The sequence below is a fragment of the Thalassophryne amazonica genome, chromosome 15 (genome assembly GCF_902500255.1).
Source record: "Thalassophryne amazonica chromosome 15, fThaAma1.1, whole genome shotgun sequence".
Classification (NCBI taxonomy): Eukaryota; Metazoa; Chordata; class Actinopteri; order Batrachoidiformes; family Batrachoididae; genus Thalassophryne; species Thalassophryne amazonica.
Window position 1 is genome coordinate 68398429 of NC_047117.1, and position 17250 is coordinate 68415678.

The 17250-nt window shown below is 40.3% G+C and overlaps 1 protein-coding gene across 2 annotated transcripts in view; it reads left to right on the forward strand.

Annotated features, from left to right (window-relative positions):
- The window catches only part of kdm4c (lysine (K)-specific demethylase 4C), a 68808-nt gene that overhangs the window by 24133 nt on the left and 27425 nt on the right, over positions 1-17250 (forward strand). For both annotated transcript variants that reach the window (XM_034189364.1, XM_034189365.1), the window contains exons 12-13: positions 6952-7139; positions 10986-11229. In XM_034189364.1, coding sequence (XP_034045255.1) covers positions 6952-7139; positions 10986-11229 — 432 coding nt within the window. The remainder of the gene's footprint in view (positions 1-6951; positions 7140-10985; positions 11230-17250) is intronic.

Sequence of the window (17250 nt, forward strand, 5' to 3'; positions counted from 1 at the left end):
ATATCTTGTTAATGGATCCCATGGTTCAATGTATCGCACACACAGCTCTGCTATGTGTGCGCTCTGTGCACTGACTGACTCATCACGAAAGAGTGATTTTTTTTTTTTTTTTTTTCATTTAATATTGGATGAACACAAAGTTAAAATTTGGATGACTGCATGAAAGTGGATGTGTGTTTAAAGCCACAGATGAAATAACTCCAGTGAAGCCACCTCGTGTATGCAGAACGGCACTGCACGCAAAAGAGCAATTTTGCAGAAATAAACGGACGAACACAAAGTTGTAAAGTGGGATCACGGTGTGAAAGTGAGTGTTTAAAGCCAGGAAAAAATAAAGCCAGCAAGCCACGGATGGAAAGGAAGCCAGTGAGAAGGAGCACAGAGATGACTGTTCAGGAATGAACAGGAGCGTTCGCCCAGAGGCGGCTCTCCAGGAACCCGTGGTTTGGTTCCAGCTGGTCTGGTGCATTACAGGTGGACAGCAGCCTGGCGCACAGCGCACAACCGCAGGACTGTACTGGAGTGTCTATTTTTGGACTGCATTTAAAAAATGTGACATCTTTAAATGCTGCTGTGACTTGAAAACCCACATTTGAAAGGACCAGGTGTCGGGGGGCTGGAGGTTTGGACCAAACCCATCATGCCTAAACGTGCGCCAACATTGTGTTATCATGGCGCTATCACGACGCTACGTGGCTTAGTGTGGCTGATGCGAGCCATTCGAGGCTCTAATGACCGTCGTAGCTCACTAGAGGCTGCTACATGGCACATGCAGGGTGCAGAGAGGCACATAGAGGCACCTTCATAGCGGATATGTGATAGATGAAAACGTGGGTCATTCTTCGAATAATCGCTGAACAATGAGAGTGGCTCATTATTCATGGATTATTATTCGGCTTTAGTCTTAGTCCCTGGTCTTAATGTGGCCTTCTGAAACAGACCTTTTAACCATTTCTTCAGTCACACAATATCCTCTTTCAGTTGTTCCATGCAGACTGCACTCTCTGTCAGTTGTTTCTGTATCCAAGTCTCCTTTTTGTGGTGAACAACACAAAATCATTTACAGCGGGTAAAATAAGTATTGAACAAATCACCATTTTCTCAGTAAATATATTTCTAAAAGTGCTGTTGACATTTTCACACCAGTAACAACCCAAGTAATCCACCAATACAAATAAGTACAGAAATTGTGTAATAAAATGTAATGACATGGGGAGAAAAATGCTGAACACGCTTCCTGAAATTTGTTTAATACTTCATACAAAAGCCTTTGTTGGTAGTGACAGCTTCCAAACCTTCTGTTTGTTCTGAGGAACTAGTCACATACATTGCTCAGGTGTGATTTTGGCCCATTCTTCGACACAAACAGTCTTCACATCTTAAAGGTTCTGTGGACCTCTTCTATGAACTCTGGTCTTTAGTTCTTTCTGTAGATTTTTACTGAATTCAGGTCAGGTGATTGGCTAGGCCAGTCTGGCAGCTTTATTTTCATTCACTGAAACCATTTGAGTTTCCTTGGCTGTGTGTTTGTGATCACTGTTTGTTTTTCTGAAATGTTAACCCTTGTTTCATCTTAATCATCCTGGTAGATGGCAGCAGATTTGTATTAACCCCTTAAGCCCTAGAGCCTATTTCACAAAATCACATACCCATACATTATGATTTATTTCTCAGCTTTTACAAGGTCAAAAATGCAAAAGTTTGGATCAGCTAAAAGACAGGTCCCCGGGGATGTTGTGGATGCAAAAAAATTTTAAGTAAATAATACTTGGTAGGAGTAAATGAGGTTTTTTTTTTTTCCCCCCAAAAATGAATTCTGATTCATGTCTATATTTGCTTGGCCTTTCAGCTGTGGTTAGTTGACATGTGATTGAAGTGGATACTTTTGTAGAGGAGACTTCACTTGACATTTTGATGTATAATAAGTGTAGGTTGGTGTCAGCATTGGTTAATTACGAGTGTTCAAATGTTCCAAAACAGGGCAAGTCCTCAAATTTGGGGACTCTACACTTTAAGAGGTTAAGAATCTTTCTGTATTTTTTCATTCATCCTTCCTTCAATTATATGAAGTCTGCCAGTGCCATATACTGAAAAACAGCCCCACACCATGATGTTCCCACCTCACATCTTAACTGTTGGTATGGTATTTTTTTGGGATGCGTTTTGATCTCCAAACATGGTGTGTGTTATGGCATCCAAAGAGTTCAGTTTTGGCTTATCTGACCAGACTATTCTCCCAGTATTTAACAGGCTTGTCCAAATGTTGTGCAGTAAACTTTAAACGAGCTTTAACATGCTTTTTCTTCAGCAATGGAGACACATACAGGCCATGGCATTTGAGTGCATTACTTACTGTTTCCTTTGAAACAATTGTCCTTGGCTCTTGGACTACTGTTTTGATAATTGTTTTCAATCCTCTCTCAGAAATCTTGTGAGGAGCACCTGGTTGTGGCTGATTTATGGTGAAATGATGTTCTTTCCATTTCTGGATTATGGCCCCAACAGTACTCATTGGAACGTTTAGAAGTCCTCCTGTAAGCAATACCATCAGTATGTTTTGCAACAATAAGGTTGTGAAGATCTTGAGAAAACTCTTTGCTTTTGCCCACCATGAGATGTTTCTTGTGTGACATCTTGGTAATGAGTTTCCTTTTTATAGACCATCAGTTGCGACTGAACCAGCTGATATTAATTTGGACTGACAAGGAGCAGGACGGCTTTGTAATTACTGATAGATTTCGGTTAGTGTCTTGGATTTCCATGTCTTTTTGCACCTCTCTTTCTTCAGGTGTTCAATACTTTTTCCCAGTGTCCTTTCACATTATTACACATAACTTAATTTATGGCCATCTATGGTTTGATTCCTTTGTATGTGTGAATTACTTGGGTTGTTACTGGCATGTGGTGAAAATTTAATGTCCATAGCACCTTTAAAAATATATTTACTGAGAAAAATGGGGACTTGTTCAATACTTATTTTAACTGCTGTATAAAATCCTTCCATCAATGGGCTTGTTCTTTACTCCACAATATTAGGATGACCATACCAGATTAAAAGGTAAAGTGCTTATAAAAGATTTCTGGTGCAGACCAACTCTTAACTGGTATCTTGCCAACATTGTTTCTAACCTACGTTGTAGGTGCCTTATATAGATCCTGAACAACCTTTTAAGTACTTCTTTGGCCCACTTTTCTTCCTTATACACCTCCAAACCTCTTGGCACAACCCATCATACTCCTTTGCACAAATGCCGTATGCAGATTTTCCCTCTATGTAAAAATGGCATCACTTGTTCTTGTAGCTGTCAAAGAATTCAACTATCCCACCCCTATGGTGATCTCTTTCCTTGGCTTCCCTGTAAAGTCCTTTCCTAGCTCTTGATTGTATATGACATCAGCTTGAACCCGATTGATTTAACATCTCTTTTTCATTTGCCTATTGGTATAGTCATGCTTATCCTTCAGTCTTCAGGTTTTATCCTGCTCATAATTCTCATACAACATATCTATTCATTATATTCTTCCACACTTTTAGTGATATTTCAGCCACTTGTGATACCTTTTTTAAATTCTTCATCCTTTCCAGTGCCTCTTTCACTGCCTTCTTTCTAATTCTTGTGGGCAGTCCTTCATTTGGAACTGTATCCTTAAATACCACCCTTGGGTTTTCTTCATTCGCTAGATTTTTCAAAGTTCCCTTTGAATCTACTATTGATTTCATCATGCACTCAAGAAAACCACACCGTGCTTACCTTTTATCTGCTAATACATTTCCCTTGGTGGTTTGTAGGCTTTGCTATTTTGAAACGTTTTTCTTTTCCTCTCTACCTCTTGTGTGTCCAGTCACCTCTTTATAATGCTTTGTGTCTCACTGATGTGTCCCATTGTTTTTGTTTTCCTCCTCAAACATCATTGCATCCTGCACCTCACTGTTCTAACAGCATATCTCTATTATCTTCTGGTGGTGCCCTTCTTTTCAGCCAAACTCAATACATTTTTTTTTTGACTACCATGTTCCTACATTTAAAATATTCTCCTTGAAATTGTTCTTCAAGGTTTTCCCTTTTAATCTTTGCCTCTTTACCATTGGCACAGCTTGCTCTGGTATTTGTTTGAATACGCTGATCTCCCAGTCTGTCACAACTGTTGTGATTTGCTGCTGAGTTTACTGCAGTTTGACCTTGCCATTCTTGCTATTTTTTTTTTTTCTTCAGTGTGATCTTCAACACATTGAGTACACTGAAAAGTAGCTCATTTGCTGTCTATCTGTCTGTCTATCTATCTGTGGATACACAGGAGAGGGAGAGCGCGCCGAGATGTGTAAATCAGTAGTGCAATAAACAGCTCAAAATGGCCTTCCTAGGCTCCTCACATCATCATGTCACACAGTCAGTCAGTTATCTCCGGGAGAACTTTCTGCACATGTATTCTACTCTCTGCTTTTTAAATCTTCTCTTAAAACACGTTTCTTCTCTTTTGCTTTTAACTCAGTTTGACATGTTTGCTTTTATTGTTTCTTGTTTTAACTGTGGTTTATTTATTTATTTTATGTATTTTAACTTGCCTGTTCTTATTTGTGTACAGCACTTTGGTCATTGGTATTGATTTTAAAGCCCTTTATAAATAAATTGAGATTGAGATGCAGGACTTCTCAGAAGGAACGAAGAAAGTAACTGTAGAGATTGAGTTAAAAAAAAAAGTCGTAACTTTTTTTAAATTATTGCTGGGGGGAGGGGGGCGATACTAAAATCTGTATAAATACAATGATTTGTTGTCACAAAGTGCATAAACTCTGAAGCAGGCACTGAGTATGTTAAGGGATGGTAATGGTCTAGTGCAGGGGTCCTCGAGATCTACCTTCCTGACACTCTTAGTTGTCTCCCTGCTCTTTTCAAGTGTTTTTTGCCACATCCTGCTGTTGGGTATGTATTTGACATGTAAAAGTCTAGTCTGTAAACGTAAGATGGCAATGGGGTCAAACATTCTTTGGCAAATCAAGTGCAATGGCAAAATCTGCTTTTCCCACCCCTTCCTTTGTACCTTCTCAATCACCTTTTTACTCCTTTTCATGTGCCCATTTACAGCTTCACTGACAATCACTTTTCCTCCCTCTTTTAATCCAAAGCCATATTCCTCATCTTCTTAGCCAACACAAAGAACCTATGATCCCATCCAAGGCTGTCACCCCTCCTTCTCACTTTGACTTCTCTATATATTTCTGCACAATTTCTACCTTCTTTGCTTTATTGCCATATTACAGCCTTGTCCCAATTCACTTGGCTTCTTTAATTTCCATTTAGTTTCTGGCACACACGGTACTGTTAGCTTCCTTATATTTGTTAAACCTGCCTCAGCCCCCCCCAACATTTTTTTTTTTTTTTTTTTTTTTTGTAACTACACATAACCAGAAAATTTTGTTTCAACCTCATCTTTTAGTTGTCCCTCCTCACTATTTGGGACCATTTGCTGGGTCATGTATATGCAGTTCAGGAAATAATATTTACAGTTACTGGAGTGGCTCAAAAGCCCCTTGCTCAACAATTAGTTTGGGCCCCTTCACACATAACATGAAAGATGCAGAAACAGGAAGAAAATCCGTGAACCAAACACGAAATGGGAACCACGAAACATTCCTCCTGCTGCTGTGAGGGTCGCACAGGCATGCACAACACACCGGCAACGGTGCAAGCAGCTGGAACATGTTGCACCACATCGCCGACACTCTGGTATGCCATGTGTGTTGCTTGGTAACTCCAAAGTCATGGGGGCATTTAGACAAATTCCACAGCCAGCTCAAAAGTGGTTGCGTGCTCACTATTTTCGTACTGACACCGAGAATGGCCGCACATTTCCTAAGTGTTCAGTGAGTGGTGTTAGATGTTTGTGTGTGTCACTTGGAATTTGGCCGACACCTGCCGCAAGAGGGATCGAATGGGCTCTCACAGGGCACTCTGTCTTTCGGCCGCTGGTGTGCGCGAGTACTTGTAGTGACAGGTGTACGAGACGTTAGAGGCAGCTCTGATTTTTCAAGACTGGCATGCTGTGTGTGCACAGTGGATTTGAAAGTGTGAAGGGACCTTTAGATGTGTTGCATCTGGAAAATATTCACAGCGCTTCAATTTTTCCACATTTTGTTATGTTACAGCCTTATTCCAAAATGGAGTAAAATAATTTTTCCCTCAAAATTGTATTCACAACACCCCATATTGACAACATGAAAAAGGTTTGTTTGTTTGTTTTTATTTATTAAAAATAAAAAAACCTAAGAAATCACGTGTATCTAAGTATTCACACCCTTTGCTTAGTACTTTGTTGATGCATCTTTGGCAGCAATTACAGCCTCAAGTCTTCTTGAATGTAATGCCACAAGCTTGGTGCACCTATCTTTGGGCAGCTTTGTCCATTCCTCTTTGCAGCACCTCTCAAGCTACATCCATTTGCCTGGAGAGCGTCTGTGCACAGAGAATTTTGTTTCTCACAGACTGAGAGTCCTTCAGGTGCCTATTGCAAATTCCAGGTGGGCTGCCATGTGACTTTTGCTAAGGAGTGGCTTCCATCTGGCCACTCTACCATACAGATTTGATTGTTGGATTGTTGCAGAAAGGGTTGTCCTTCTGGAAGGTTCTCCTCTCTCCACAGAGGAATGCTGGAGCTCTGACAAAGTGACCATCAGGTTCTTGGTCACCTCCCTGATTAAGGCCCTTCTCCTCCGATCGCTCAGTTTAGACGGGCAGCCAGCTGTAGATAGAGTCCTGATGGATCCAAACTTGTTCCATTTACATATGATGGAGGCCACTGTGCTCATTGGAGGTCATGTGCTCATCTCTTTGGCCTTTATTTTCTAATGCGTCATTAATAAGTAGTATCTCTCAAGATTAGGAAAAAGGTTATTCTGAATCTCATGGTTCTAAGAGTTATTACTGTTATATATTTTTTTTCATCTTACCTTAGAACGCGCTGAAGAAAGCATGCCGGAGGAGGAGGAGGAAGAGCAGGAGACAGAAGCGTGGGCTAAGCCGCTCATCTACCTGTGGCAGAGCAAGAAGAGCTGCTTCACAGCAGAGAGGGAGTACAATGCCCATGCTGCTACCATGCAGCCATACTGTGCTGTCTGCACACTCTTCATGCCCTATTATCAGGTGAAAAGGAGTCAAACAGATGTGAGACTTGTGTATTCAAAAGGCGTAACTGTTCCATTAATGCTGTTGCCAAGGAGATTGAGCTTTTTTTTTTTTTAATGTACATTCACACAACTCAAATACAATGTTAATAAAAATATGGGTGTGTTTTTAAATGAATCACATAATACTATAATTTGAGAAATCTGTGTTTGTTCCATTACTCCTCTGAGTTGCTTTCCCCAATTTCCACCAAACTCGCAGTGTCCATTTTCCTTAATAGGCTTGTTTTGGCGAAGAGCAAGGTCAGTGATCAAAATTTAAGTTTTTTTTTTTTTTCTTTCCCCCTCACCCCCCAATTTGTGTTGAACCACACATATGGGCGTGTATTCCGGATTTGTCCAGCAAACTCAAATATGCCAAAAGGTCAATCATTGGGGTCCAGATCTGTCTGTCTGTCCAGGTCTGTCTGTCTGTTGACTTATTCCTCCCAGGTTCTTTTGCTGATTTCTCCCAACCTTTTCGATGAAGACTGGCCCCAAAATTGCTATTCAAAATTAAATTAAGTCAAGAGCAAGGAATTTGATTTTTTTATCGACCTGATTTGTACCATATGTGGCACAATCATAGGTGGATTCCAAACTTTCCCTGGCAAAATGAGGCAGAGGTCAGTCATGTAGGTGAAGGTTGAAGTCAGTGGGGTCCAATGGCAGATCGTTGTAGCCATTTCTGTCTTTATGCCTACAGGTAATATTACCTAGTATGTTGTAATCAAAGCATGGGGCAACTGAACAACTTGGATAATTAATTTCCTGTACTGGTAAGACTGGAGGGTGTAGACGACAAAAACGCAGGTATGTGGGTTAGTCCATCCCAGGCAGCTTTTGTACATATAATAGCTCAAAAACTGTAAAGACTATCTTGATGTCACTCACCATATGAAAAGAACATATAATGAGGCCATAACCTATTGAATCTGGTGCCATTGGCAACAGATGTATTGCCCTTTCGATAAATTATGGAAAATTAAGAACAGCTGTGGTTGAACTTGCATGACATTTGTTTAGCTCTTGAATGCTGGGCACATTGTGTGCTTGTCGCTGTGCACTGTCTGGCTAACAATTTATGTTAGCATCTTAAACATGATACCCGCTGCGTTTGTAAATACTGGACCACATACATATTTTACAGAACAGGAAAGTTAAACCAGAACTGCAAAAATGTTTAGAACGTGTGACTGAGTATAGCCCTAAAACCTTTAATTTGTACTGCAGATTAGGGATGACTAACCAGAAGCACTGTTCCGGGACGTTTTGAAATCTTTGTTTCAAAACTTTATTCCGGACTCTGTATCAAAAGGAAGATACCAGTGGCTGTGCTAATTCGGGCTTCTACACTCAACAAAATTATAAATGCAACACTTTTGGTTTTACTCCCATTTTGTATGAGATGAACTCAAAGATCTAAAACGTTTTCCACATACACAATATCACCATTTCCCTCAAATATTGTTCACAAACCAGTCTAAATCTGTGATAGTGAGCACTTCTCCTTCGCTGAGATAATCCATCCCACCTCACAGGTGTGCCATATCAAGATGCTGATTAGACACCATGATTAGTGCACAGGTGTGCCTTAGACTGCCCACAATAAAAGGCCACTCTGAAAGGTGCAGTTTTATCATACAGCACAATGCCACAGATGTCGCAAGATTTGAGGGAGCGTGCAATTGGCATGCTGACAGCAGGAATGTCAACCAGAGCTGTTGCTCGTGTATTGAATGTTCATTTCTCTACCATAAGCCGTCTCCAAAGGCATTTCAGAGAATTTGGCAGTACATCCAACCAGCTTCACAACCGCAGACCACATGTAACGACACCAGCCCAGGACCTCCACATCCAGCATGTTCACCTCCAACATCGTCTGAGACCAGCCACTCGGACAGCTGCTGAAACAATCGGTTTTCATAACCAAAGAATTTCTGCACAAACTGTCAGAAACCATCTCAGGGAAGCTCATCTGCATGCTTGTCGTCCTCATCGGGGTCTCGACCTGACTCCAGTTCGTCGTCGTAACCGACTTGAGTGGGCAAATGCTCACATTTGCTGGCGTTTGGCACGTTGGAGAGGTGTTCTCTTCATGGATGAATCCCGGTTCACACTGTTCAGGGCAGATGGCAGACAGCGTGTGTGGCGTCGTTTTGGGTGAGCGGTTTTCTGATGTCAATGTTGTGGATCGAGTGGCCCATGGTGTCGGTGGGGTTATGGTATGGGCAGGCGTCTGTTATGGACAAAAAACACAGGTGCATTTTATTGATGGCATTTTGAATGCACAGAGATACCGTGACGAGATCCTGAGGCCCATTATTGTGCCATACATCCAAGAACATCCTCATGTTGCAGCAGGATAATGCACGGCCCCATGTTGCAAGGATCTGTACACAATTCTTGGAAGCTGAAAATGTTCCAGTTCTTGCATGGCCGGCATACTCACCGGACATGTCACCCATTGAGCATGTTTGGGGTGCTCTGGACTGGCATATACGACAGCGTGTACCAGTTCCTGCCAGTATCCAGCAACTTTGCACAGCCATTGAAGAGGAGTGGACCAACATTCCACAGGCCACAATTGACAACCTGATCAGCTCTATGCGAAGGAGATGTGTTGCACTGCATGAGGCAAATGGTGGTCACACCAGATACTGACTGGTATCCCCCCCCCAATAAAACAAAACTGCACCTTTCAGAGTGGCCTTCTATTGTGGACAGTCTAAGGCACACCTGTGCACTAATCATGGTGTCTAATCAGCATCTTGATATGGCACACCTGTGAGGTGGGATGGATTATGTCAGCAAAGGAGAAGTGCTCACTATCACTGGTTTGTGAACAGTATTTGAGGGAAATGGTGATATTGTGTATGTGAAAAAAGTTTTAGATCTTTGAGTTCATCTCATACAAAATGGGAGCAAAACCAAAAGTGTTGCGTTTATATTTTTGTTGAGTGTACATCACCAGTTGCTTTGAAACAATTTAGTTGATTTGCACCCTCTGGTGTTGAAAGATAATAAAACACAAGTGAATGAGCCAGGATAGCACTGTTTTTTAATTTCATATTTAAAGGTTGCAGTCAACGCAGGTTCTTCACGTACACTAGCATGTATGTTGCTTGTTTATCATGGCCTTGCACAAATATTTGTATGTTGACCATTGCTGGCCCCTGATAGTTTTTTGCCTTGCAGGAAGTGCTTGCTCTTGTGATTGACCTAGTCTCTGTGTTACTATGCTTGTGGAAATTTTAGCAAGTTATCTTTAGAATGGCCAATCCTATTTTGATCAAACTTGAAAAGAACATTGGGCCTAATGGATGGGATTTTCTCTCCGTGCTTGATGGTTTGAAACGCAGGTGTGGCGTGGCGGCGGTGTCTGAGAACATTGATCTTTGGTTGGTTTGTGCCTTTGTCCAAAGTTTCTTGTCTTCTGTTGTTTGTAAAAGTGTGGGTATCTCCTAAACGAGTGTTTGGCTGTCTGGAGGGACTGATTTATCTGTCTGTCTCTATTAATGTAGTGTACATGCCTAGTCTTTTCCAGCAGTAAACACTGTGGCTGTGATTGCCGGTTTAACCAAAAGATACTCATTTCTTATAGTTTGGTAATAGAATATTATTTCACAATTTGATCTATTAATCAGAATCCCTACTAGAATTAAATGAAATGCCCTGAATTTAATTTATAAGTATCTTAATACCCTTTTAATGTTAATGAGATTTAACTTTCCTGACATAAATGAATGTGGAAGAATGTAGGTGAGGTACATTTGTGTTATAAATTGGAGTGACAATGAAATTTTATTTTGTTCCCCCTCCCCAGGTTGAAGACACATTTGTTGACAATGGACATACACCACCTACAGATACACACAAGCCCTCATTTTCTATGGAAGAACCTATGCATACCAGTAGAGGTCTAAGGAGAACCAAACCCCTGATCCCAGAGATTTGCTTTTCATTCCGTGAACAGAACTGCCTCCCAAGTCCTACTAACCCTCTGCTCCAAGAAGATGGCACGTCTCCCCTGTTGGCCTGCCAGGGTTGCTGCTTGCAAGTCCACGCAAGTATGTATGCACAAGAAAAGTGTGTTCCTACATTTGAAAGTATATAGGTATTTGAACTTTACCGGTCTTTAGTAGCCACATTATCTAATTCTCTGGTTGTGTTTTGATGCCATCTTCTACAGTCATGTTCATGAATGTAAATGTTTCCATTCTTTTACTTTGAAATGGCAAAACAGTCAACATTTAATGCTCATTCAGCATAATACAAATGTTCCTTCATCATCAAAAATAATAAAAATAAATGGTGTATAAAAAGGAAGGTTATTGTGAAATAACAAAATGTTGATCTAAAAGTTTCAATCCCCCATTCGTTAAATGTCTTGTATGTCCCCCCCCTTTGCATTTATGAGCTTCTTTAACGTCCTTTAGGTCCCTCTGAGCACTTGTATGTATCCTCCCTTATAAATATATGGCACGATAAACCTGCATGAAGTGAGACTCGTGAGGGAAGGCACTTGCGACAACTCTGAAGGTGTTATACGATTTTGTGACTATGGTTGGACAAACTGTGGCTAATGCAATGTATATCTGTTGTTTCATGGTGGAGTAGGAAAGAGAAGGATTTTCTTAAAGCAGTGATGGGAGTTTTCCAGGAGTTCATGGAAATTCAGGTTTTTACTTCGGTGGCGAACGTTTCCGGGTTATTTGTGTTTTTCTGGCCCACGTCGGATTTGGTCTGTGGTCTGTCTTTATGATGTTTGTATTTGTAAAATACAATTTGTTGGGAAATGTTTCTGATGAGATGCCAGAGTAGGTGTTAATGGTCACATTTTCATGTCCTGATCTGAGACTGAAGGCGAAATATAACACGCCGCCTCTCAACCACACAGCGGCAAATGAGAGATGCTGTTACAGATTTTAAAATGCTGCATTGTGCACTGCATTGTGTTGAAATTACAAAGAAATGGAGGGAAATGTTCTGCTGCAGGGAGACAATTTAAAGTTCATCAGGAATAAATTCAAATGGGGCTGGTTCAAGCAAAAAGGACCAAAATATTGACCCTGACTTTTTAAAATCATCATTTACATAGAAAAGCCAACTCTCCAAGTAAGTCTTCAATCTTATTGTATTATGTTTTTGACAGAATTTGTTGTCAGTTATTCAAGTTAGTTCACACAAATCAAAATCTGTCTTTGGGATGAATTTACTTCAAACTGTCTCCATGCAAATGTGATATTTTAGCCTGCTAAATCGGCATTTTATGGTTTCTTCTGTTACAATGGGCATGAAATATTCTTGTGGTCAGAAATTATGGTAAACATTTAACATGCTCATAGAAGTCAAATGTTTGTGTATGGTTTTGCACAACACTTGTAAGTACATGCTGACATCAATAGTGGATGGAAAAATCTGTTACTGTGTTTCCCATTCATATAAGTGACTAAGAATCAAATTTAAACCTAAATCAGTGTTCCTGAGACCTAACAGTAATATTGGTGACTTAATGAACAGGAGGTGCAGCTTTATTTGTTTCAAATTTTATTTTTGTTTATGTTAAGGCTCGATCAGTTGTTTAAAAAAGCACAAATTGCTGAAGTCAAATGTTTAGATAAACGTAGAGAGAGAATAGTAACAGTCCAATGGAAATATCTGGTTTTATCAAATAGTAATAACACTGTATTCTAATCCATTTGACAGACTGTGTATTGTAGTTTTTGTCATCTTGGGAAAATGTGCAAGAAAATGGGACAGAGCAATAGCGCTTATTTAGCTTAGTAATTGCACCAAATTAATGTAATATTTCAAAATTTTCTTGCACAGTCACTGTTTTTGAGAACTGTCTGCTCCAGAAAGCTTTACCATAAAGTACTATACAGTTTATATTTCTATGATACAGACAAATAGCTTAACTAGTTACCATCTGCCGTGGCAGTTATCAGCCTGCTGTATAAAGTGCAACACTAATTTTTGGGAGGGTGGGGTCTTTCCGCAGTACCTCTTCAGGAACATGCATAAAGAGGAAACTAGCAGACATCAGAACGGTTTTTGGGGCAACATAATAAATTATCCAAAACATATAGTTTATTAATGTTCAAAGTTATTAGATAGAGAATTTGTGATGCATATATATATATATATATATATATATATATTTATATTATATAATTTTTTAAGTACTTCATACAAACATTTTGCACATTTTTTCAATAAAGTTTTAAAATGCAAACCCCTGAATGGGTTTTAGAGTGGATTGAAGCTGTTAATTATAGTCTTAGATTCTCAGTAATAATAACAATGTAATTTCTAAGTGAAATGTAATAACATACTCATTCTTATTTTGGTTGTGAAAAAGTACCTATAGCTATCTGCAGATATACTGTGTAAATTAAAAAAAAAAAAATTCTTGGGGGAGGCCCTGAATACCCCCACAACATCCCCACAAATCAGAAAAAGTGAAGAATAAGTGTGCAGTTCCCCCCCCCCCCCCAAATCTTTCAGTTTCTTCCTTAAAGGTACTCAGTCACTTCTCACTGTTTCCTTTCTCCTGCTATCATTTCATTTTGTCTTAATATAAAGCCTTCCCAGTGAAACCCTGACAATTCACAGGCTTAGTATCTCTTAAGCCCCGGTCACAACCCACCGTGCGTTTTTTTTTGCCGTACGTTTTCTGCGGATGTCACGGCCACTACGTTTTTGTAAAAACGTACGGAGGCTGTAGCAAGAGGAAGGAGGGAGTACGTTCAATGCACGTCTCTAGGAGTGTAACGATAAAGAGAGTTGACAATAAAGCAGTGTGTGTGTGTGTGTGTGTGGGGGGGGGGGGGGGTCGCTTTTCTTTTTTATGAGCGGGACCGGAGCGGCAGGTGTTTTTCGGCGTCGGCGATGCATGAGCATGTCCAGCCTGCAGAGGTCAGTTGTACGAGTGTTTACTTGTCTCAAAAAGTTACAGCTAGTTAACAGACTGAAGCTGTGGAGTGTCTGTGTTGCTGATGTTTGGAAATAAAGTCCAAGTTCAAGTGAGAAGCTGTGTCGCGCATGCAAGTCTGTCGGCCTCCATAGTATGTGGTGATTGCCCTAATCCGTACTGCCTACGTACGGATTTGGTTAATTGAATGAAAATGTGCCGCTTTGAATCCGTACTGAGGCAGTACTCACAACGTGCGTCATCTGTACTGCTGGTGAATCCGCAGCCTGACCGCAGCAAAAGTTCTGCATGCACTAAAACCTCTACGGCGTGTCTGCGTGCTCCTAAATTCGTACTGAGGCAGTACTTACGACATACGGTTCTCCAAATTTAGCCCACGTTTTTGCAAGTAGACTGCACGCACGTGCAAGTACGGCGGGTTGTGACCACGGTTTTACTAACATGTTTTACATACTGTTTTGGTTCTCTGTGCCACAGTCCATTTGTCTGTTTACAATAACAGAGTGGAGGTTTGATTTTACACATGCATGGAAACTTTAAACCAAAAAGAACATGACCGGTTGAAAACTCCGGTAAAAGCTTGATCGCAAGGTGGTGTGGTAATGGCTTGCACGTTGGACTGTGACGCTCACGATCCGTTTTCATTCCCAGATCATAGCCAAGCTCCCAACTGACCATTTCAGAGCATTAAAGTCAGAGATTAAGTGATAAGAACCAAAGCAAGGCAGTTGATTCCATGCGGAATTGGCAGATATCTTTGTATTTCATGTCAAATTAAGATCCCTTTAACAGCACTGACACCTTTTTAATGAAAGTTCTGCATACATATATTTCTGTGAGAAGATGCATAAGCTATTGAGAGAAGTTAGAGGAGCACATGAAGGCAACGCGATAACATACAAAGTATTAAAGGACATTTCATAAAGGGGAATGCTAATTTTTCCATTGATATTATTATTTCACTGTTTGCTTCTTTTTACACAGTTATTATCCATTTTTGTGACTTTAAAGGAACATCTTGTCTGAGCTGAATGGGCATTAAATGTTATGTTGATTGGGGGGGGGGGTTGTTTTGTTTTGCCTTTTCAAAATAAGATGTGCAAACTTTTGGGCTCAACTACATATCAAACCACATAGTTTTTTTTCACATGTGCTTGTCTCTCTGTCACTGTGAGAAGGTCAGTGGGTTTAAAGTATTGACTCACTCGATGTCAGTGTTCCAGCCTTTTTCTGTGTCTCCTCCTCTTTGTGGTTTGGAATATTTTATTTCCCTTGTCAGCTGAACGAGGGACGAATTCTCTCTTGCTCTTTCGCTACACATACTTCCTGTTCAAAAGCACCACAGTCATGCACCCCCCCCCCCCCCCCCCCCCCACACACACACACTCGCTCTTCAAACCTCAGAGCCGTTCACTTCCACTTCACTCACAGATGGAGTACATGACATCGCTGTCCTTTTGATTTATGCACTTTAACACCTCGAGATTTTTTCCCCAGAATGCACACACAGCACAATATCTTAAGCCTTCACAGAATCTGCAAAATAAATGTCTTCCCAAGTTACTTTAGTTTTTTATCTACTCTTTACTTACCTAATTTTTACATGGAAACATCTGTGTGAGGCATTATAAATGTATATCTGTGCACTTAGCTGTCACATTACACATGTATTCACTTATATGTCTGACAGGCGGGAGATGAAGTGTATGTGATTTGACTCTGATGAAAAAGCCAAAAGTTTGCTTTGAGACCCAACAATGAGTACATTTCAACACTATTTCTGTTGTTACTTGAACCTGGGAAAAGGAAAATGATGTGAGCATATACTTTGATTGGTTTAGTGATGGATAGCGGGGGAAAAAGAACAAAGACAGACACACATACTCAGACTATTAGGGTTTGTTACATATAAAAATTCCCCGAGCTTAACCCACCAGCTCATGGATTCTAACAAGCTGCCAGCTTTGAAAAGCATCACAGTTTGTCTTACTTTTGAGTTCTCTCTTTTTTATGCTCGAGGCTTCCAGTTTTTTTTTTTCTTTTTTAAAATGCAATATTTGTGGTATTGTTCCATGCCAAGGACATAGGCCTGATCAAGATTATTTACACAAACTGGCTTGGGGTTTTCCTGCTATTAAATATTTGGAGTGTCTGTCAGCCATGTTGTCACTGTGAGAAAAGGTTAGCTGTCTGAGTCTAAAGCAGAAAAGTCTGGCAGAGCTGCAGTCAGAACATTTATTTTTAGATGCACACACAAACAAAATGCACTTTTCAGCGTCAAAGCCGTAGACTGTATTGATACTGGACAAACCCTCTGTGATGTTACCCAAAGCTTTTTTTTTTTTTTCTTTTTTTGAAAAGCAAGTTTTGAAACTCAAATTTGGTGACTCCACATGTCACCATCTTGGCAGTGTCTGAGCTAACTCCTGGGTAGCCCATTAATGAGTAAAGATCTAGCGCATTAGCAAGAATGACATGATCTGGATGGAGCGAATGAATCCCAAACACACAAACATCCCGCAGTTGCTGAACAAGCTAAGGCTAACAGGCCAACTGTGGTTTGGGTGTTTGATTAGCGCATATTTTTGTGGATTGAGTTTCAGTTTTCAGAACGGGTGGACTAGGTGTGGGTATTAGAAATGATCACTGCCACATTGCCTCAGTAACCATTCCACCATCAGTGGACCTAATGATCAAAAGCTAATAACTGCTAAACAGTTGTAATGGTGCTAACCTACAAGTGAACTAATATGAAAAGTTCACTCCATGCAAATAGTGGAGAACCTCTTAGATGGTCCATAAGTATAGTTAAGTGCACAGCAAGCCATGCTATCTCAGATATATATATAATAAAATGCTCAGAACAGACAAACATGGTTGAACCCACAGCAGGTAGCAGTCACTGCTAAAAGGATTCTGGAGCCTGGACTTGTCTCCCCAGTGCATAATCGTCACTCAGTGACTGCACCTGTAGTTATTCATAGCTTTATGGCTTAAAATAGTTGATGACGTTACCATAAATTGTCATTTTTTGACAGCTTTCTCTAAATAAGTCAGGGATGGATACATGAACATTTACAAGTTGCTGACTATGTCTTAGACTTGATTTACATCAGTTATTACAAAATACAAACAGTATAGTACAACCCCAATT